General features: G+C 37.9%; 1 protein-coding gene across 10 annotated transcripts in view; it reads right to left on the bottom strand.

The window, feature by feature from the left end:
- ATXN2 (ataxin 2) overlaps positions 1-23114 on the bottom strand; it is a 124541-nt gene that overhangs the window by 36250 nt on the left and 65177 nt on the right. For 9 of the 10 annotated variants that reach the window (XM_029222665.1, XM_029222672.1, XM_029222682.1 and 6 more), the window contains exons 6-14: positions 20858-20982; positions 17977-18068; positions 17291-17488; positions 15642-15820; positions 12751-12960; positions 9745-9927; positions 8286-8483; positions 7781-7888; positions 7434-7504 (exon numbers count right to left, since the gene is read on the bottom strand). In XM_029222665.1, coding sequence (XP_029078498.1) covers positions 7434-7504; positions 7781-7888; positions 8286-8483; positions 9745-9927; positions 12751-12960; positions 15642-15820; positions 17291-17488; positions 17977-18068; positions 20858-20982 — 1364 coding nt within the window. The remainder of the gene's footprint in view (positions 1-7433; positions 7505-7780; positions 7889-8285; positions 8484-9744; positions 9928-12750; positions 12961-15641; positions 15821-17290; positions 17489-17976; positions 18069-20857; positions 20983-23114) is intronic. The other variant, XM_029222704.1, reaches the window with a different exon arrangement.

The raw sequence follows: 23114 nt of genomic DNA, 5'->3' as shown, positions 1-23114 counted from the left end.
AGCCCTTGGTATCCTGGCAAGCAGCAACACACATCTCAGGGGCTTCTCAAGCTTCACTGCATCACCAATATAGTTATAAAGTAGTTGACAGCAGAAGGTGACGGCAGAAGGTGAAAGCAACATTTGGACACAGTGGGAGTTTAAGTCACAATATAGGTACTTAATGTTTAGTAGAGGCTATATGCGTAACGGACCAATTGTGTATTGCATAAAACTTTAAATATTTGTCACAAGGGTCTTTGAGCGAGGCAAAAATAAGGCTTTGGATGTTGTTATTCATATAATGGCAAACATACCTATAGTACTCACTATGGGTTGGACACTGTTCTAAACTATTTACAAACTCATTCATTCATTCATTGTAACAGCCCTATTTGATGTACATACTATTAGCGCAATCTTATAAATGAGGAAAATAAGGCACAATTATTCATGCTTTTGAACATTCTTCCGTATTTCCTATCTGCAATATACTAAACAAAAGAAAACTGAGATTATTCTCCTTTTTTTTTTTTTGGCGTTACGTGGGCCTCTCACTGTTGTGGCCTCTCCCGTTGCGGAGCACAGGCTCCGGACATGCAGGCTCAGCGGCCATGGCTCAAGGGCCCAGCCGCTCCGTGGCATGTGGAATCTTCCTGGACTGGGGCACGAACCTGTGTCCCCTGCATCGGCAGGCGGACTCTCAACCACTGCGCCACTAGGGAAGCCCCTCCTTTTTATTTTTTCAAAATTGAACCACTGTTTCCTTTTATTGAGAAATAATTCATATGTAACATCGTATTAGTTGCAGATGTACGACACTGTGATTCAATATACGTATGTACTGCAAAATGATCAAAATGTCTAGTTAACAGCCATTAACCACACAGTTAAAAATGTTTTTCTTATGGTGGGAACTATGTAGACCTACTCTCTTAGCAACTTTCAAATATACCATACAGTATTATTGACTACAGTCACCATGCTGTACATTACTTCCCCATGACTTATTTATAACTGGAAGTTTGTGCCTTTTGACCACCTTCACTCATTTTGCTGCACCCACTGCCTCTGGCAACCACCAATCAGTACTGATGAGTCTGGGTTTTGTTTTGTTTTCTTTCTTTTTTTTAAGATTCCACAAATAAGTGAGATCATACAATATTTGAACTTCTCTGACTTATTTCACTTAGCATAATGCCCTCAAGGGCCATCCATGTTGTCAAAAATGGCAATTACTCTTCTTTTTTATGGTTGAAGAGTAATTCCATTGTGTGTGTGCATATACATGCAGATATCTTGCGAGTTAGTGTTTTCGCTTCCTTTGGATAAATACCCAGAAGTGGAACTGCTGGATCATATGATAGTTCTATTTTTAATTTTTTGAGGAACCTTCATACTGTTTTCCATAGTGGCTGCACCAATTTACCCACCAACAGTGCACAGAGGTTCCCCTTTCTCCACATCCTGGCCAGGACTTGTTATTTCTTGTTTTGTATTTTTGAGAATAGCCATTCTAACAGGTGTGAGATAGCTCATTGTGGTTTTGTTTTTCTAAAATATTTGTTTATTTATTTATTTATTTGGCTGCATCGGGTTTTAGTTGTGACATGTGGGCTCTTTGTTATAGCGGGCAGGCTTCTCTCTATTTGTGGTGCACAGGCTTCGTTGCCCCATAGCATATGGGATCTCAGTTCCCTGACCAGGGATTAAACCTACATCCCCTGCATTGGAAGGCAGACTCTTAACCACTGGACCACCAGCGAAGTCCCCTCATTGTGGTTTTGATGTACGTTTCCTTAATAATTACATTTCCTTAATAATGTCCTTAATAATTAGTGAGGACCTTTTCACGGACCCGTCGGCCATCTTTACATCTTCTTTGGAAAAAATGTCTATTTAGATCCTGTGCTCATTTTAAAATCGATTGTATTTTTGCTATTTAACTTGTATGAGTTCTGTATACATTTTGGATATTAACTCATAAGATATATGACTTACAAATACTTTCCCCATTTGGTAGTTCCCTTTAACTTTGTTGATGGCTTCCTTTGCTATGCAGAAGACTTTTAATCTGATGTAGTCCCAGCTGTTTAGTTTTGCTTTTGTTGCCTTTGTTTCTATTGTCAAATAAGAAAATCACTGCTGAGGCCAACGTCAAGGAGCTCGTGCCTATGTTTTCTTCTAGGAATTTTATGGTTTCAGATCCTACTGTCACATCTTTAATCCATTTTGAGTTGATTTTTGTGTATGGTATAAGGCAGTGGTGCAGGACTTCCCTGGCAGCACAGTGGTTAAAAATCTGTCTGCCAGTGCAGGGGACATGGGTTCAAGCCCTGGCCCTGGAAGATCCCACATGCCATGGAGCAACTAAACCCATGCACCACAACTACTGAGCCTGTGCTCTAAAGCCCGTGAGCCACAACTATTGAAGCCCGCATGCCTAGAGCCCGTGCTCCGCAACAAGAGAAGACACCGCAATAAGAAGCCCACGCACCACAACAAGAGTAGCCCCCGCTCGCCCCAACTAGAAAAAGGCGGCTTGCAGCAACGAAGATCAAACGCAGCCAAAAAATAATTAAAAAAAAAAAGAGAGACAGTGGTGCAGTTTCATTCTTTTGAATGTGGCTGTTCAGTTTTCCCAACACCACTTATTAAAGAGACTGTCCTTTCCCCATAGTATATTCTTGGCTCTTCTGTCATAAATTAATTGACTGTATATGCATGAGTTTATTTCTGGGCTCTTTGTTGTTTCATTGATCTGTTTCTGTTTTTATGCCAATACCATACTGTTTAGATTACTATCTCTTTGTAATACAGTTTGAAATCAGAGCGCATGATACCTCCAGTTTTGTTCTTTCTCAAGACTGCTTTGGCTATTCAGGTCTTTTATGGTTCCATATAAAATTTTAGGATCGTTTGCGTTATTTCTGTGAAAAAATCCATTGGAATTTTGATAGGATTGCACTGAATCCATAGATTGCTTTGGGTAGAATGGACATTTTTATGGGAAAACTAAAATTCTTATGTGACTCAGAGGAAAAGAAACCTGTGATTGCCGGTACAACTTTGGTTCATCTATGTTTTGGTAATAAAAATTAATATTTGTTGAGTATATACTATGTGTCAAGAACTATATTAAACCCTTTACAGGCAGTATCTCATTAATTTTCAGAAGAACACGATGAAGTAGTTCTACAATTATCCCATTTTGGCTTGGGAGATGTAGACAACATGCCTCAATGTTGTACAGAGGGCAAGATTTAAACCTAGATCATTGGGACTTCCCTGGTGGCGCAGTGGTTAAGAATCTGCCTGCAATGCGGGGGGGACACGGGTTCAAGCCCTGGTCTGGGAAGATCCCACATGCCGCAGAGCAACTATGCCCCTGCACCACAACGACTGAGCCCGTGCACCACAACTACTGAAGCCCGCGTGCCTAGAGCCTGTGCTCCGCATCAAGAGAAGCCACCACAATGAGAAGCCACCACAATGAGAAGCCTGCGCACTGCAATGAAGGGTAGCCCCCGCTCGCCACAACTAGAGAAACCCTGCACGCAGCAACAAAGATCCAATGCAACCCCCCAAAATATAAATAAATACATTTATTTTTAAAAAAATAATAAAATTACTCAAAATATAAATTGGCGCAACCACTAAGAACAACAGTATGGAGGTTCCTTTAAAAACTAAAACTAGAGCTACCACATGATCCAGCAATCCCACTCCTGGGCATATATCTGGAAAAGACAAAAACTCTAATTTGAAAAGATACGTGCACCCCGACGTTCACAGCAGCACTATTTACAACAGCCACAACGTGGAAGCAATCTAAGTGTCCATCGACAGATGAATGGATAAAGAAGATGTGGTGTGGTGTGTATGTATATACACAAACACACACACACAAACTCAGCCATAAAAAAGAACGAAATAATGCCATTTGCAGCAACATGGATGGACCTAGAGATTATCATACAAAGTGAAGTAAGTCAGAGACAAATACATGACATCACTTACATGTGGAATCTAAAAAAATGATACAAATGAACAAAACAGAAACAGACTCACAAACAGAGAAAACTTACAGTTACCAAAGGGGAAGGAGCAGGGGCATATACTAAGAGTTTGGGATTAACAGATACACACTATATATAAAATAGAAAAACAACATGGACCTACTGTATAGCACATGGAACTATATTCAGTATCCTGTAATAACCTATAATGGAAAAGAATCTGAAAAAGAATATATACACACACACACATGTGTTAACTGAATCACTTTGCTATACATCTGAAACTAACACAACATTGTAAATCAACTACACTGAAATTTTAAAAAAAATTACTCAAAATAGATCACAGCCTTAATTGAAACTCTGAGAAGAAAATAAGAGTGAATCTTTGAATCTTTATGAGTATGGATTAGGCAATGGTTTCTTAGATATGACACCAAAAGCACAAGGGACAGAAGAAAAAATAGATACACTAGACTTCATCAAAATTAAAAAATTTTGTGCTTTAGTTGTCAACATCAAGAAAGTGGACAACCCACAGAATGGGAGGGAAAAATTGCAAGCCACACATTTGATGCAAGACTTGTACATAGAATATATACAGAACTCTTACAACTCAATAAAAAGCCAACTCAATTTTTAAAATGGGCAAAGATCTGAATAAACATTTCTCCAAAGAAGACATACAAATGGGCAATCAATTATCATGACTGTATTTTCCTTAATTCATAACTAGAAGTATTTTTTGGCATTTTGCCTGTCCCATTACTTTATAATTAGTTGATTATTTAGTATGTCTAATAGAAGGAAATACAAGGAAAATGACATTCACATAGATATCTAATTATCATTATTTGATAGATGTTGACATTTATGTCCATATTGTGACTATAAATACTGATGTATATTGTGGTAATGTCAGTTCTGTTATATGTAAACATCTTATGTATAAGGCTGAAACTTCTTGTGAAAAATAGCAGGCAATGATCTTCATGAGTGATGGTTTGGGGATACTTTCATCAACATATATCTCCTAATAAAATCAGTAGTTATGAATTACTTCACTAAAATGTGCAGAAAGATAAAAACAAACAAAAAACAAATGGGCAATCAACATATAAAAAGATGCTCAACATCATCGGCCATCAGAGACATGCAAGTCAAAACCACAACATACCACAGGGAAGACTATAATCAAAAAAACAAACAATAACAAGTGCTGGTAAGGATGTGGAGAAGCGGAAACCCTCCCATACTGCTGATGGGAATGTAAAATAGCATAGCTGCTTTGGCAAAGAGTCCAGAAGTTTTCCTCAAAAGGTTAAGGATTGAGTTACCAGATGAACCAGAAATTCCACTCTTAGGTACACACCCAAGAGAAATGAAAACATATGTCCACACAAAACTGTATACTAATATTCATAGCAGCATTATTCATAACAGTCAAAAAGTGGGAACAACCCAGAGGCATCAACTGATGATAAATGGATAAATAAAATATGGTCTATCCATACAGTGGAATATTATTCATCCATAAGAAGGAATGAAGTACTGACACAGGCTACAATATGGATGAATCCTGAAAACATGATGGTAAGTGAAAAAAAGCCACTCACAAAGGGCCATTTATTGTATGGTTCCATTCATATGAAATGTCCAGAACAGGCAATCCATGTTGACAAAAAGCAGATTAATGGTTGTTTAGGATGGGGGTTGAGGGGAGGAGTGTTTGAAAGCTAATGAGCAGTGACTGCTAAGGGCTTATGTGATGACTGTATAACCCTGTGAATATACTAAAAACTGCTAAATTGTACACTTTAAACGGCTAAATTTATGATATGCAAATTATACCTCAATAAAACTGTTACAAATAACATTAATATGCTTCAAAGTAAAAAAATTTCTTCATAACATAATAAATTCATGCAAGTGTACTATAAGAAGGCAATGAATGACTGACTGTAAAAAATAATGCTGAGGAAATAAAAGTATGGGCAAGAACATGACACTTATATCAAACTGAAGATTATGCAAAATAATACCATCTGTTGCTTAGGGATCGCTTCATCTGCAGTATAAAGAACTGCAAGGAAAGATACCCTTCGCTCTGGCAGGAGGATGCAGCTGAGGTGGGCAAGTACACAGGAGACTTTAACTGTGCTGGAGTGCTTGATGTATTAACCTGGTAGTGGGCATCTGGGCATTCAGTCACTGGGCATTCTTTGTATCGTGTCCATGCACTAACTATAGCTTAAAAAATTAAATTTACAACTGCTAATAGCATTAAAGCTGAATAGATAAATGTGCTAAAGTATGAAATAATATTTAATATTTTAAACGGTGCCAAAAAGTCAGGAATGAAGCTACTGGCAAAAACTTATTAATTTTTAGGAAGCTAGAACAACACAGGCTAGGAAAAGGCTGATTTTTGCTTTTGATCCATTCATCTTTTAAGTCTTCTTTCAAAGGCTGATAATCAGATTTTCCTCCATTAAGAAGCTAAGTTTCAGGATGATTTCTTGATTTGGTCTCAAAATACACCTTGATATGCACAATATGTTAACAGTAAATATTGTGCAAAAGAATGAAAGTCATCCAGGAGAGATCAGAGTACATCCAGCAAGTCTTAAGGGAGAGAAATGATACTATAGAAGGATGTCTACCACAATACATTTGTGCATGAAGTGTAAATCTGCAACTCTTTTGTAAAACCAGGGTCCAGTACATCTTCCACATGCCACATCAGATAATCAACGCCTTGGCCTTGCTCTACTGTCACTGAATAAAGTAGTAGTCAAATGAATATCAAATAACTTACGTTATGGTGACTTCCAATGTCAGAATTACATTCTCTTTCATTTAATATCTGTATTGTTCTTACCAAATCTCACGATTTTAGTTACTTCACTTAAAGCATACGTAAAAACAACTTTAAGAATGTTTAGGGACTTCCCTGGTGGCACAGTGGTTGGGAATCTGCCTGCCAATGCAGGGGACACGGGTTCGCGGGAAGATCTCACATGGCGCAGAGCAACTAAGCCCGTGCGCCACAACACTGAGCCTGCGCTCTAGAGCCCGCGAGCCACAACTACTGAGCCGGTGTGCCACAATTACTGAAGACGGCGCACCTAGAGCCTGTGCTCTGCAACAAGAGAAGCCACCACAATGAGAGAAGCCCGCGCACCTCAACAAAGAGGAGTCCCTGTTCCCAGCAATTAGAGAAAGCCCACGTGCAGCAACGAAGACCCAACGCAGCCAAAAAATAAATTAATTAAAAAGGAAAAAAAAAAAAAGATGTTTAGCTTTCTATACACATGGTTTGATTTTTCTGGGTGTATATATAATGCATTTTTGTAAATGGATGATATAAGAAGTTTTAGTAATGCTTAAAAAAATTTTTTTTAATTCTAATTCATCAGTCAATACGATACTTACCCTAAAGTCATTCTTAAATTTCTTTAAATCATCAATCTGTTTTCTATGTTCAGAAACAATTGGTGATATACCTGTAAAATTAAGAAGTGTTAGATCCAGATTTATTTCTAATCTTTAACTTAAAATTCTTTTAGGATGGGATGTTAGAAATGAAAATAAACTCTATTATCAAAATAATAAAAATTTCAATATGTTAATTATAGATTTTGACATGTTAAATTATGCATTTAAGTATGCACAATCCTAAGAAAAAGTACTGACCAAAAATACTCTGTATTGGGCATGAGAGTAAGACATATTCCTTCCTATTTCTACAGTTATACCCAAAGACTTTTTAAAGCTCTAACCTTTACTTTCAGCTTTTGAGAAGCTAGGTGATGTCTCATTGGGCTTCATATTTTCTTTATTCCCTGCAGAAGAGGTCTGCCTCTGATCTTGAAGCCTGGAATCTTTAGCTAGAAAATAATATTTTACAAAAACTCAAAGTTAGATAGGAGCTATAGAAGTAAAAGGGGAAAATATTCAACAATTTTGATCCCATGTTTTTGGAAAAGAACATTTAAACAGAGGCTTTCCAACTCTGCAGACATATGAAACACTAATAATTTTATTTATATTGACATTTACTACCCAGGAATGTAAACTATCTTAACAACACACATTCAAGAATAACATGAAATTAGTAGCATTACTTAAACAACTAACTTCATTTGTATAAAATTTTAAATGTACCCTCAAATATTGATACATACCTATGAATAAAACAACATAGCCATTTTTCATAAACTTTTAAACCTCTAACACTCAACTTCACAAATGACATTGCGGATCTGGAAGTCCTTTCTTACATACCCTCAAGAGACGGGGTTACAGCTCTGTTGGATGCAGGACTGGCAGGCGTAGGAGATGCAGCTGGTACAGGCATAGCAACAGCTTCAGCCGGAATAATACCAGCTTGGGGAGAAGCAAGAACTGGCCCACTAGGAGTATTTCCAATACTATTCTGTCTGGGAGACCTGGGTCTGTGAGTTTTAGGAGATAATCTTGGAACTACAAGAAAGAGAAAAGTTACCCATTATATTCTCTGTTCAATGTCACTTCTTCAAAAAGGCTTTTCTGAAGATCTAGGTAAAATAGTTCTATCTGACCTCCTCCCCAATTACTTTTTATCCCATCACCCTGTTTTCTTTTCCAAAGTCTCAGGAATAGCAGTGATGATGGACAATACAAATATCTGAAGAATGAAAGCAATTACTAATACCTATGTCCCACAGTAGTTTTCCCTCCTAACTAACTGTATTAATTCTAAAACGAAGTATTTTAAATGAATTTAGAAACTGGATTTCTAAGGCAGGAAAAATGCTACTTTTTAGGATAAAGATAACATTCTCTACTAAAAAGTGAGACTGTTTCTTTAAAATAGGTGGTGGCAGTGGTTGAGAGTCCGCCTGCTGATGCAGGGGACATGGGTTCGTGCCCCGGTCCGGGAAGATCCTACATGCTGCGGAGCAGCTGGGCCCCTGAGCCATGGCCACTGAGCCTGTGCTCCGCAACGGGAGAGGCCACAACAGTGAGAGGCCCACCAGGGAAGCCCCAGGGAAGCCCCAAAAGCAGTCTTAACTGTAAGATCCTGTCAAAGTATATTTTTCACACTTTTATAGCTGCCATCAGCATATTCTTCAGACTAATCAGAGATAAAACTTGGGCCCCCATGTTTGTTATTCCTTAAAAGGGAAATATGGTCAGGAATTAGTGCCATATATTGGTGCTAGGAAACACAAGGACCTGTGCCCAGAATACTGCCTGGCATAAAGCAGGATGTCAATAAAAATGTATGGAATGAATGAATGGGGGGGAAAAAAAACCACACAGCACTGTAAGCCCAAAATGGGCTTGAATGAATGTATGGAATGAATCAATGAACAAAGTTGCTAAGAAGACACGAAATATGATCCCTCCAGATGTTATGTACTATATTTGCCTTCCATTTGAGTGATACTTTATAAAACTATAAAGTATATTCTTACTTATGAACCCCACATGAATTTCATCAGAAGACCATAAAGTAGATTAGCTAAAGATTACTCACTGAGAAAACTGAAATTCAGAATGATCACATGATTTGCCCTAACATATGGTAAGTGGTAGAGCCCAGAAAAAAAATATAGTTTTCCCAATTCCTGGTTACTCCACTATTTTTCATATATATACTTAAGAGTTCCTCAAACATAGCTCAAGCTCAGCCCTTTTTACATCTAGTAGAATAACAAAATGAACTTTGTCATTATGCTCCAAGCCAAGTGTTACCTACCCCCGCTGACCACTGATGACCATGTGCCCCCTGCGGGACTGGTCCTTGCTGCTGGAGGAGCAGTCGCTTCACTTGGTGGGGTGTGGGATACAAATTCTAGGCCACTGGAAATGGAACCCCTCCCAGCAGAAACTCTGTGATTTCGAGGGTGTCGCTGGGCCTTTGGGGACATCCTTGGAGGCCCTAAGAAAGAAACAGCGAACATCACATGAATGCCACAATGTCCATCAGTACTACTTTTTTGCTAAATACACATAGACCATTCTTTCTCTTTCTCTCTTTCTCTCTCTCTCACACACACACACACACATTCCCTCTCTCTCATTTCTTCTTGGTTAAGAAAAAGGAAACAAACACCACACATATTTTTGCCCATACTCTTTCAGAATTATTTTGTGGAATGCCATAAAATCTTACAAATAAATTTTATTTTATTTCCCTTTATTTTTAAAGAAAGGGAGGGATGCAGTTGGTGGTAAGAAATCTAACAATAAGATGTCATAACTCCTCAGAGATCTTAGCAGTTTCTTTAATCTATACCCATTATTTGTAGGCATATAAAAATAAATATAATAAAATATTAACAGAGTTATAGCTACATGATGCAATAATTTTTATTTTAACACATACTTTTACCTTTTTCCCTCAAATTTTCTACAATATATTACCTCTAAAATTTGGGGAAAAAAATTTTAAACAACAAACTGTTGACCGCGGTATGTCTTTGTACTAGTAAAAAGATGCACATTTTCCTTCTTAAATTTCTCCAAAACCTTAATTTATCTACCTCTTCTGCCATGGTGAACAATTTCACGACCCATGTCTTAAAACAGTCCTCACCTGTAGGAAGTGTCTCATACTTAACAGGCTGTGAACTGAAAATTCTACCGTTAAGGCATGACTTATAGACTAGAATAACTGACATTTGGGGAAGAAATTTGCACTATACAAATTGTCAAAATTCCACATCAATCAATTCTGTCACCCCATTAGCAATTTCTATTTATAAAGAAGTCTACTGTGCATTCAAATAAAACTGTCAGGCGAAAACAGTGGACACAATGACTCTTACCACAGAAACCTGACAGTGATAACACCTGGCAAAACTCATTCTTAATGCCAAAGCCAAGGCCCCTTACCCTTACCTTGCCAAACTCTTTATTTTTTATTTTATTTTTTTGGCTGTGCCATGCGGCATACAGAATCTTAGTTCCCCAACCAGGGATCGAACCCGTGCCCCCTGCAGAGGACGTGTGGAGTCTTAACCACTGGACCGCCAGGGAAGTCCCTTGCCAAACTCTTTAGAATGTCACATTAATTTGTGCCCTGAGTAGGAATTCAATCATGGGCACGATCTTACAAAGAATGTTAATGTTATATAATTTTCAACTGGAGATACAATTTATATTGAAGAATGAGTTAAGAACTGGGTATTTGCATATTTATACATAATTTTTACGTCCCTTTACAGAAAAAGACCAAGAAAGACGGCTGGCATAGCTCAATGAAATCAAACTCTAACTTAAAAAAATTCAGTCTTTGGCAATATGTAAAATACTTTCAGAAACAAAATACAGTCTCCTTATTAAACACAGAAAACCACTATATTTAATAGTTTTATTTTGAAGTTCACATTTCAAAAATGCTTCAGTGTCACCTAACTACATGACTAGAAAACATTTTAATTCAAATTATTTAAAAAGAAAAACTGAATAACACAGCATCCCTGAATATGCAGAAGGTGTACTTTTGTGTGAGTCCTTACATCTAACTGTCGTGAACACGCTCACACTCACTAATGAGTTCTATTTTATCTAACATATTCTCACGAACATCACTTATGCAAACAATAGACCACAACAAATATGTCAACAGAATGTAACTTTTCATTTAGAGGCCACCATCACAGGCACTTCTGAGTAAGGAAGTCACCTTGAAAATCATGCCATTCAACCTGCTTTCAACATGCTGTTGACCATGCTGTTCAACAGCTAACAAGGTTAGCTGCTTTAGTCAAGATCACATGACCTCCCTGCCTGGATGACAACAATTTATTAAAAAAGAGCCAACTAGTTTTCTCCAGGGAAGCATTTTATGCCAGAAAACTGTGTTAGTCTCAACATAAGCAATATCAACTGTAATTTTAATGAACAAATCAGATTAAAATCTTAACATATCAAATACTCTGAAATAATGTCAAAGGTCATTATCATTCAGAAAAAAGGTTTTTTACTTACGCATGACATTTAGATTAAAATGTGACCTTTCTACAACACATCCATGTATCTGATATGTAGCAATGGTGGATTTAGCATCAATGAATGAGAACTACAGTATTTTATTCTTTTTTATTGACAAGGGAAATAAATAAGTAAATAAAACCCTAAAGATTCATACATAGCTTTCTAAGATAAAAATTTTATCTTAGATCAAGAACTTCTTCCAGATTAAAGACTTTCACTATGAAATATTACAAAACTATTTTTTTTAATTCCCCAAACACAAATTTAAACTCTGTATTGTAATCTAAGAGTAAACACACAAAGGCAGCTACATGTAATGCCCCTCTCAAAAAGGACCCCTAAACCATCACTCCTGCCTATGGCCAACAGGCAAATTCACTAGTACCTTGGCCAAGGAGCTATAAAACGATAGGTTCTACAAAAAGTCCAAGACTGATGAAGAAAGTTCACTGTTTACCATTAACCACTGTACACTGTATGTAAAGTGGAAGGGAGAAGGCCCTGGGCTGTAAAAGAGCATCATTACCAGGCAGAGACAAAACCCTCATTCTTACAATTCAGGATAGTTCATAGCTTCACACAGCATTTATCAAATTTCTCTCTAATGAACAAAAGGTTAATAGAAATAGTTTTAATAAACTGAAGTTAAAACACAGAAATTATAGGTTATTAAATAATGAAGAGGAAACTATTTTGTAATTATAAACTCACATAGGAGTTAAACAAAGACAAACAAAAACATGAACAAATTGTGGTATTGTACCTTCTGAAGACATGCGTTTAGGCATAGTAGAGACAGGAGCTGGAGAACCATGAGCAGAGGGGTGAGACGGGGGTCTGGATGGCCGCGAGGGGGGCCTGGAGGGCGGCCGTGTAGGGGTGGCTGCCCGAGGTGGAAGAGAGTTGGGACCTGACTGGTAGCGAGAAGGTGGGCGAGAGGAAGGAGATGGGCAAGGCGATGGCCAGGGAACACCTGACAGAACAAATGATATGAAGGAAAGTATAAAAACTAAAGAAAAAAATGAGGGAAAAAAGTAAACAGAAAAAAAAGTAAAATGACAAAAATGATTTCTTGCACATTTTAACCCTTTGAGGACAGTCATTTGATTTGTGATAAGTTTTAGCATAACTTAACTGACATAAATTCACATTTTACTTTAACCTCCTTAAAATTAAGTCTGTTTAAATGAATACACGTTCCCAAAGGGTTAATTAAGATCTACACATACTACTGAAGAAGACAGTTAAGACTTTGCCTATTAATTCTGCTTCTATAACTGTTTCTTGGTAATCAACTGTTAAAAGGAGTATAACATACACCAGATAATTTCACACAATAAATCACAAAACTCAGGAATAAGATTATTATTAAAAGTTTTAGCTTGACACATCAGCTATTATATCTTATTAAAAATGCTGGTTTCTTATAACTGTCTGTGGTTTTCATCTAGTTTATACTTTAATGTAAGGCTGAGTTTGAAATCTCATTAAGCAGGTACATTTAAGTAGAAATAGAACATTACTTCTACTATTTTCTAGAGTCACAGGAGTGACAGGTTAATATTCATTGCTTTTTCAGAACACATATTTTAATCTTATCGAATTAGAAAAAGGGGACCTTCTAAATAATTTATGCAGTTAAACATTCATCTAAGAGACTGCTTAATAAACAATGCAACTACAAAGCAGTCATCACCAAATAAACTGACACTGAGGGATATGCACAGGTCAAGATACAGCTAACGTGTAACATGACATATCACTTACCTTAATCTTAGGAAACAGTCCAGGTCTCCTCTCCATAGGGTTCCACACACTTGAGTATCATACATTTCCCAGCCCCTTTCAGGTTTTTTATTTTGAAAATTCTGTTCATGAACAACTAAAATTCTTTACTCAGTGAGCAAAGAAATTTCACCCCCAATACAAATGTATAGAAAATACTCAAGAGTGTTCATTGGAGAGGAATTCTGGAGAAAGACTCAATGAAAACAAATGAAATTGGAAACTTAGTGTTCTCTATTTTTCTAACTTTCCAAACTTAAATACCTAAAATTGAATGTCCACTGTTAGCCCTGAGTTAGTAACTAACACACCACCAGTATTATTATTATTATTATTATGGCTGTGCTGCACAGCATGTGGGATCTTAGTTCCCCAACCAGGGATTGAATCCATGTCCCCTGCATTGGAGCACTGAGTCTTTTTTTTTTTCCATGAGTAATTACAATTTTAATATAAATAGAATCCCATGAGTTGGCCTTATAACTACTTTCAAATAATAAGATAAAATTAATTTTAGGCTAATAAATTTTAAAAAGCTTCCCATTTTATTTTTTTTCAGCTATATGTATACATATATCCCCATATGCCCTTCCTCTTGTGTCTCCCTCCCACCCTCCCTATCCCACCCCCCTAGGTGGTCACAAAGCACCAAGCTGATCTCCCTGTGCGATGCAGCTACTTCCCACTAGCTATCTATTTTACATTTGGTAGTGTATATATGTCCATGACACTCTCACTTTGTCCCAGCTTACCCTTCCCCCTCTCTGTGTCCTCAAGTCCATTCTCTACATATGCGTCTTTATTCCTGTCCTGCCCCTAGGTTCGTTAGAACCTTTTTTTTTTTTTTTGATTCCATATATATGTGTTAGCATACGGTATTTGTTCTTCTCTGACTTACTTCACTCTGTATGACAGACTCTAGGTCCATCCATTTCACTACAAATAACTCAATTTTGTTTCTTTTTATGGCTGAGTAATATTCCATTGTATATATGTGCCACATCTTCTTCATCCATTCATCTGTCGATGGACACTTACGTTGCTTCCATGTCCTGGCTATTGTAAATAGTGGAGCACAAGTCTTAACCGCTGGACTGCCAGGGAAGTCCCCCATCAGTATTATTAATTACCATGGTTCCATACAGTCTATGGCACTGCTGTGTCCAATATCCCTGACTTGTATGAGAGATCCATGACCCGTGGGCTATATTTAACCTATATATGGAGGCAGAATAGAAAAAAATATCTTCCTACTGAAGACTCAAGTTTCTGTATTTTACTTAAGCTAAACTACAATATTCACCCTTACACTAAGAGTTGTTTCTATTTTTTTTAAGCACATTTTTTCTTCACCATCTTCACATGACTCTTGATTGTGTCTTGTATTGCAAGTTAACCTCAAATCCTTTCTTGAAGTAAGCAGAATATAAATATATAAACAAACAGTTCATAAAAATGAATCTATATTAACCACTGAGTGTCTCACACAGATTGGGATTTTCCATGTAAACTATATCTAAATAATTTTATCATCCAGTATTTTTAAAATTGAGAACCTACCCAAAGTTTCCAATTTCTTCACATATGTGGAGTGTTCTTTTTGCCAAGTGAATGTCTTCGGTTACATTTAGCACTTTATCTGAATACATGAGTATTTCATCATGCTAAATGCTGTATATGCCAATAACATACTAATTTTTACTAGTTTTACTAATTTGATATCCACAAAGGCAAATTTAAATTAAGTGAAAACTACTCCACAGAAATCATTAAAGGTATGCATGTTCTTATCAACAATGTAAAACTGTAAATATTCAGAAAACTATGTATTTGATCAATGACATTGACAAATTTGGTCAAAATACTTGCCTCCATTAACTACTCTTTGGTCTGAACCAGAATTTGGGTTGAAATCTGAAGTGTGAGAGGTGGACCTCGATGGCATGGAGCCCGATCCAGGCTGGCCCATACGCGGTGAATTCTGTCGCCCACTTCCCCAGGATATGACTTCTCTATTTCTTTGTCCAGGAGGAATATATTTATTTTCCCTGAAAATGAGAGATCCTTTAAATCATTTTATCCTAATAGATACCAGGCCAATGAAACATATCTAAAAGTAATTTAGGCAGAAGGGAATGCTTGTTATTAAAAGGTTAAACACTTAAAACCAAACGGCCCCACTTCCAGACACCCCTATTCTTCCATCTTACTCTAAGCTCTAGCCTCTGGCCTTTCCTTTCCCTCAGATATTCCTGCTAAGGACAAAATATAACAGATGTGTATTCATTCTTATCCACTTGGCCTCTTTATGGCTGTTTCTATCAATCAACATCTGTCTTCTTGAAACTGTTCTTCCTTGGTTTTCTCTACTTTGTTTTCTCTGTGATCTCTTCTCTTGGTGGCTGTTCATTAGTTTTTCATGGCTTCAACATCAATCCCCCAAATTCACACTGTCAGTCTCACAGCCTCAACATCTCTCCCTGAACACTTTAATTCAAATCACGACTCCTAAGCTGTGAGTGCCTTGAAGACAGAATGTGTATCTTATTCTACCAGGTATGTAGCAGCTGTTTCTCAACATGTTTATGAATAAATGCATAGAGGACCTGTGAGCCCCTCAAATGCAGTAAATTGCACAAATGGACTCACTCTATCTCCCCTCAAGATTGCTCCATGTTTTCTACCGCCATTACCAGTACAACCACCAATCTGCTTGGTTATCAAATAAAACTCAGGGTCATTCCTGGTTTTTCTAACCTTTCTATCACTGGTTCTGGTCTCATTGGTCACCAAGTTCTCATACTTGAACTACCTCAATACAATAACTGATCTCTATGTCTCAGCCAGTTCTCAATGTCCCATAGTTGGTTCATGCCATCCCCTATCTACAGGGTGCTTTTTAACATGACACAGAAAGAGTTTCACTACCTCAGTTCCTATCACCAGCTGTTACCACTGCAACCTCAACATACACTGTGTATTCCAGACATATGAAACAACTAGATTTTCCCTGAACTGGACAAGTTCTTTCACCTGTCTTTCACCATACAAGGAACTCTTCTGTTTTATGTCTCTTTGAGTGGCAGACAGATCTACTATCCTATCACAAGACATCACCTCCTCTGTTAGACATTCTCTCACCCCACAAAGTTATGCTAGTTCCTCCTCACTTGCATGTTTCTAGTACTCTGACCACCCCTCTAATCTAGGAAATCATAATGAACTGTAATTATATGTACTCCCCCCGCAACCTGTTCATTATTCTTTAACAAGCTCTTCCAGACCTCGACTTGCTCATCACTGTATATCCAACACTTGGCTCCACAGAGGTGATGCTCAAAAAATACTTTCCAAGATGACTGTAATCTTTTCTCTAAAAGAACCTGAAACCAACTCCATTTGCATTCTCTACCTAAGCTAGATTAAAGGAAGATGAGATATAATAATAATAATACACCTTCTCACACAGACCTTGAGTTGTGTATCCAAAATACTGCATCATGATTTCCTTTAAATACCTAGTGTTTATGTTGTGGCCCTCACGTTCACTGGAATTTCTCTGAACTGCTGTGTATTTTTCTTCTTCGCTCCTATCATCATTTTCCAGGGCCAGCCGGGCTTTATACTGGGCACTTGATTCAATTTCTTCTGCTAACTGGTTTGCCCTTGCTTCTCGTTTTAAAAATTCTTCTGAGTTATCCCTTTCTAAGGGCACCCTGAAACATGAAGAAAAGAAAAAGCAAAGTGAGTATTTTTCAGTCATAGTTTACATATCTGTCACAATCAACTATTAAGAGAGTTCAGAGTTTAAAATGCTGGTAAAACTGTAAGAGAGCTACAGTCATCTATTTATTTATAAATCAAAACTTGATTTTTCTTGTTACCTTTTCCCTAGAGGAATATAACATTTCCAAAACTGGTTAAATTGACTATTCCCCCATAACCTCTGCACTTACCAATTTAGAGTTTTTACAGTGTAAAAATGAAACAAAATTTATTTAGAGCAAAAAACTAGGGTATAAGTAAACTATATTTAATCCCTGTTTTAATGGGAATTTATCAGCGTAGGTAGTAAAAGGATAATTCTTTCACATAATCGTTTAACTTAAAATCCAACAGAAACATTTATTCAACATCGTAATTTAGGTTGATGAAAATCAAAGGCAAATATGTATTAAAACAAAAGCAAACTTTTAAAACTTACGTATATGAAGATAGACTGCTATCATATGTAGACACTACACCATAATTTTCTTCATTATATCGAAACATATCATTGGGATCCCATCCATTAGACTAGAAGAAAATGAAGCTCATTTTTCAAAATGACAAAGTATTTGTCTTCTTTAATTCAGTTATAGTCGATATCTACATTAACAATATCTATCGTACTATTCAAGCAAAATCTAGCAAAATTAAAAAACAGGCAAAAATTTGCTTTAAAAATGTCTTAAGGAAAAACTTTCTTCTACACATCAGCCCCTACAAGTTGGTAAATAACTACAGTCGAACCTTCAACAATTCAGGGGGTGGGGTGTTAGGGTCACTGACTCCAGGCATAGTCGAAAATCTGTAGATTCAACCAATCTTGGATAGTGCATTACTATAGTATTTACTATTGCAAAAAAATGCGTGTAAGTGGACCAGTGTGGTTCAAACCTGTGCTGTTCAAAGGTCAACTGTATACGAAACAATTATTTGAGACGTTATTAGTAAAAGTTCAGAACATTTTAGTTACTTCATAAAATATCCTCAGGTCAGGGTTCTCTCCTTTCCCTACTCCCTAACGGTGACCTTTCTACAAGGTATTTACCTGAAACCTTTTTGAGTTGACTGATCATCAGGTCTGACTGGTAGAAAGGGGTTATCGTTATCCATGTCAGAAGAGGGCACAGCGTCATCTGAGCAATGTTGATGGCAATTTCAAGACTAAAACTTGCCTCTAAGGTCACCCATTAACCTTGGCTCCCTCTGTGCTACTCCAGATAAAACTATAATGTAATTCCACAACTAAATCAACTACTTCGGCCTAACACATGCGGGTAGGAAATCAGTTACCTATGGAAGCTTTAAAATATGCTCTTTTAGTATATGCTCCATGTAAAAAATTTAAACAGTGCAGAAAGACATCCAGTGAAAAGTAAAATCTGCCAATCCCAGTGTGCACAGATAACCACCATTAACAACTTCTTGGGCATAATTCCAGACATTCTCTGTGCATATGTAAGAATATGATTATTATCATCAGCTCTCTTTTTTGAAAATTCTCTGCAACTTGCTTTTTCTTTTTTTTTTTGTGGTACGCAGGCCTCTCACTGTTGCGGCCTCTCCCGTTGCGGAGCACAGGCTCCGGACGCACAGGCTCAGCGGCCACGGCTCGTGGGCCCAGCCGCTCCGCGGCACGCGGGATCCTCCCAGACCGGGGCACGAACCCGTGTCCCCTTCATCGGCAGGCAGACTCTCAACCACCGCGCCACCAGGGAAGCCCTGCTTTTTCTTTTAGTAAGTTTTAGATATCTTCCCAGAATATCCTTCTTTCCAGTGGACATACAGTACTTCAACTGAACGGAGGTACAATAAATCTATTTAACCCATGCGCTATTGATGGACAGTTAGGATGTTTCCTATTTTTCACTATTAGAATAAAATGCTGTGAAAAACATCCTCATACATAATTATTTGAAAGTCTTATGGATAAATTCTCAGAGGTAGAATTGCTGGACCAAAGTGTATGTGTGGGGACTTCCCTGGTTGTCCAGTGGGTAAGACTCCACGCTCCCAATGCATAGGTCCCGGCTTCGATCCCTGGTTGGGGAACTAGATCCCACATGCATGCCGCAACTAAGAGTCCGCATGCCACAACTAAGAAGCCTGCGTGCTGCAACTAAGACCCAGCGTAGATTAAATAAAGTGTATGTGTGTTTTAAATTTTGATAAAACATTGCCAGAATACTCTCTAGAAAGCATCTATCAATTTAACTGCTTCGCTATCAATTAGAAAAAAAACAAAAAGAGTGCCTGCTTTTCCATATCTTCCACAGAGGTGATGTGCTGCACAAACCTGAGAACCTTCACATTCAGTTATATATGCTTCTTTAAAAAGTTTGAAAATTAATAATGATGCATTGTCTATGTATTTCCAGTTTTGCAACTAGACAATGGCTTAAACATCAAACACAGATTTGTTAAATAAGACTTTTCTGTAATATTCAATGAAAGATTCTTCATCCCTTTGAAATTTTTTTTTTTAAAGTTTTTTTGATGTGGACCACTTTTTTACAAGTCTTTATTGAATCTGTTACAATATTGCTTCTGTTTTATGTTTCAGTTTTTTGGCCATGAGCTCCCCGACCAGGGATCAAACACGCCACCCCCTACATTGGAAGGTGAAGTTCTAATCACTGGACCGCCAGGGAAGTCCCCCATCCCATTCAAATTTTACTATCTAAACACTCATTTTTGGCAAGAGACTTTTTGCTTCTATCTCCACAGTTTAGAAACAGAATTTACAGAATCCTAATGACAGAGTCATTATTAAGTATTTGATTTATAGATGATGTGTTATGGGAAAAGTAAAAATAATATATGCCAAGAGCCTTCTGGAAATAGATTTTTGTTGAGTATGTTCCTAATTTTAAGACAAAGAAATTTACTTATTGCTTTAATTCTAATGTAATCTAACAATATATCTTAATAATGAGTGCCTCTCTGACAGACAAGAAGCCTAAAAGTCACACTTTGACCTCACCGCTAGGTAAAGTCAACAGACAAGACACCACTTTCCTTAGGCTGCCTATTCTGCAGAGTACTCAAAGCAAAACATGCCAGCATTTCTAGTTTCCCATGGTTTCCAATTTAAATTTTTATGTTGCTTATTAGGACTTACTTTAAAAACATACAAATAATTCATAAGCATCCCAAAGAAACATTTTTCTGTATATACTGCCTAGGGCAAAGTCTATTTACACAATAAAACTGCTACTTTAAATATATTCACAACAACATACTTAAATTAAAACCAAGTGATAGGCTGTCATACCATATCACATGACCATAGCGTTACTAATCGAAAAGATTTTGCTTACAACATCATTTTCCAAAGCCTCCAGTTCCTCACTGGTAGTGAGTTCACCTGCATCCCAGGGCTCCAGGTCCTTCTCTTTGTGTTCACCATTCACTTTAGCACTGATAGCAGAGTCAGTAAAAGCATCTGCAAAGGATGGTTTTGGTTGAAAGATCATACAACCAGACAATGGGCTACGTGAATACATACATGGATTTATCAACAGAGATGTATGCTAAAAAATAATTATGAAAAGTGAATTTCTGATACAGAAAGAATAGCATTCATTAACAGTATGCTTTCAGATGTGTAATGCTTCTAATACTATAACCTTCAAAAAACTTAATTCAGTAAATGGCATCATAGATGATTACTGGTGAAGGTGTGTTTTACCCATATAATTTTAAGCCACATGAAATGTTATAATGTAGTCACACAAGTCATCAATTGTATTAAAAATAATTGCTTTGTGTTTCAGAATTGATCCAGAAATTTTCTATCAATCCATCTAAAACAAGATCTCTTTTGTTTAACAGACCCAGTAATTAGATATGCCCTCAGAGCTCCTTCAGCCAAACGTATGCTGATCTTTTAACTTTCCAAATCCACGTCTACACGCAGGGGTCAGTATCCTAACATACCGTTGCCATTAGTAACTAAAGCCATTCGAAGTGACCCACCCCCACACAGAACCCGTATTTCCCTAGAGCCACTCCAATACAAAGCTCAGGCCCCACAGTGTTACCTGTCCCCAGAAGGTTCAGGTGGCAGGCCTACCTGGACTTCCTGTCAATACTTTCTCACCTAATGTATCCTCCTCTCCTCCTCTGCTAACGTTACTGAAAAGCACTAGCTTGTGAGAGCAGAATGGCATTAGTATGCTCACATGACAGGAACTATATATATCATAGCTGCTGTCCAGAAAAGAAAATCTCTAGTTGGAAGTTAGGACCCAGCTAAATAAAGGTCTACTTGGGCAATGACAGTGTTAGGAAATGCTTTGGAGATACCGGCTTACATTTAGATGTCCGGACCTATAGGGTATCACCTAGCACAGGGCTGCGGAGTAATACTTCTGCTGATCTGGCTCTCCTAGAGAGTACTGGCTCCCAGTCACCACACCCTCACCCTTACTTCAAGCTGCCATCAAGGAGGAGGAGGAAGGGGAAAAATCAACACCTGTGTCTCCTTCAAAAGAGATAATTCCAGAGGGATTTCTGATTTGGTACTGTTTCTAAAACTGTCATTGGCTCCCCAGTGGGCAAGGTGATGGTGAAATAAGAAACTTGAGCCAGCAAATTTAGGCATGGCACTATAAGCCTAACTATCTCTTACCTCCTCTCATCTCAAACTACAGGTGGATAAGTGGATGTGGGTGTGTATTCATGCACACTAGGGAATGAAAGCATAACTGCACCTATGGGCTTAGCTGCCAGCTCTATCAGGCAGCATGGCTCCTGTTGCTAGCAATTATAAGAGCTAAGAGCGTACCAAGGGGGATCCCCAAAGCAGCAGGCCTCAGCTGCGAGTGGGATTAGCATTCACTGGAAGATGACTGCATTTTGGAAAAGCTAAGAGGTTCTAACCACTGATGTTATCTTCATAATGCCATCTTCAGCTGTAAGCCACTGATGGCCCTAAAAACTTGGCTTTATATGATACTTGCCTGAGTCAAGTTCTACTCTACATCATCTTAAAGTTACAGAAATTCTTGGTGAAACTGATTTTGCCATGTGTATTTTCAAGAATGTGAGATGCTCCAAGAAAAACATCAAATAATGACTTACATTAGGTGGCTGAAATTCCCTACTTTAATTCTCACAAAATTAGAACAAAAAACTAGACCACAGAAAAATTATAAACCAGTCATGTTATCTTCTACAACAGGGGTCCTCAACCCCCGGGCCACGAACTGGTACCGGAACCAGGCTGCAGAGCAGGAGGTGAGAGCAAGGCTAGCAACAGAAGCTTCATCTGCATTTACAGCCACTCCGCATCACTCCCACTACCGCCTGAGCTCCGCCTCCTGTCAGATCAGTGGCAGCATTAGGTTCTCATAGGAGCACAAACCTGTGAACTGCGCATGCAAGGGATCTAGGTTTTGTGCTCCTTATGAGAATCTAATGCCTGATGATCTGAGGTGGAGCTGAGGCAGTGATGCTAGTGCTGGGGAGCAGCTGCAAATACAGATTATCATTAGCGGAGAGGTTTGACTGCACAGAGACCATAAGTGCTTGCAGACTCGTATCAATACCCTGCCAGTGAGTGGCAAGTGACAA

Source organism: Monodon monoceros, unplaced genomic scaffold, assembly GCF_005190385.1.
Source record: "Monodon monoceros isolate NGI ecotype Baffin Bay Population unplaced genomic scaffold, NGI_Narwhal_1 Super_Scaffold_1, whole genome shotgun sequence".
NCBI classification, from domain to species: domain Eukaryota; kingdom Metazoa; phylum Chordata; class Mammalia; order Artiodactyla; family Monodontidae; genus Monodon; species Monodon monoceros.
This window is presented reverse-complemented; position numbering and strand designations above follow the sequence as displayed.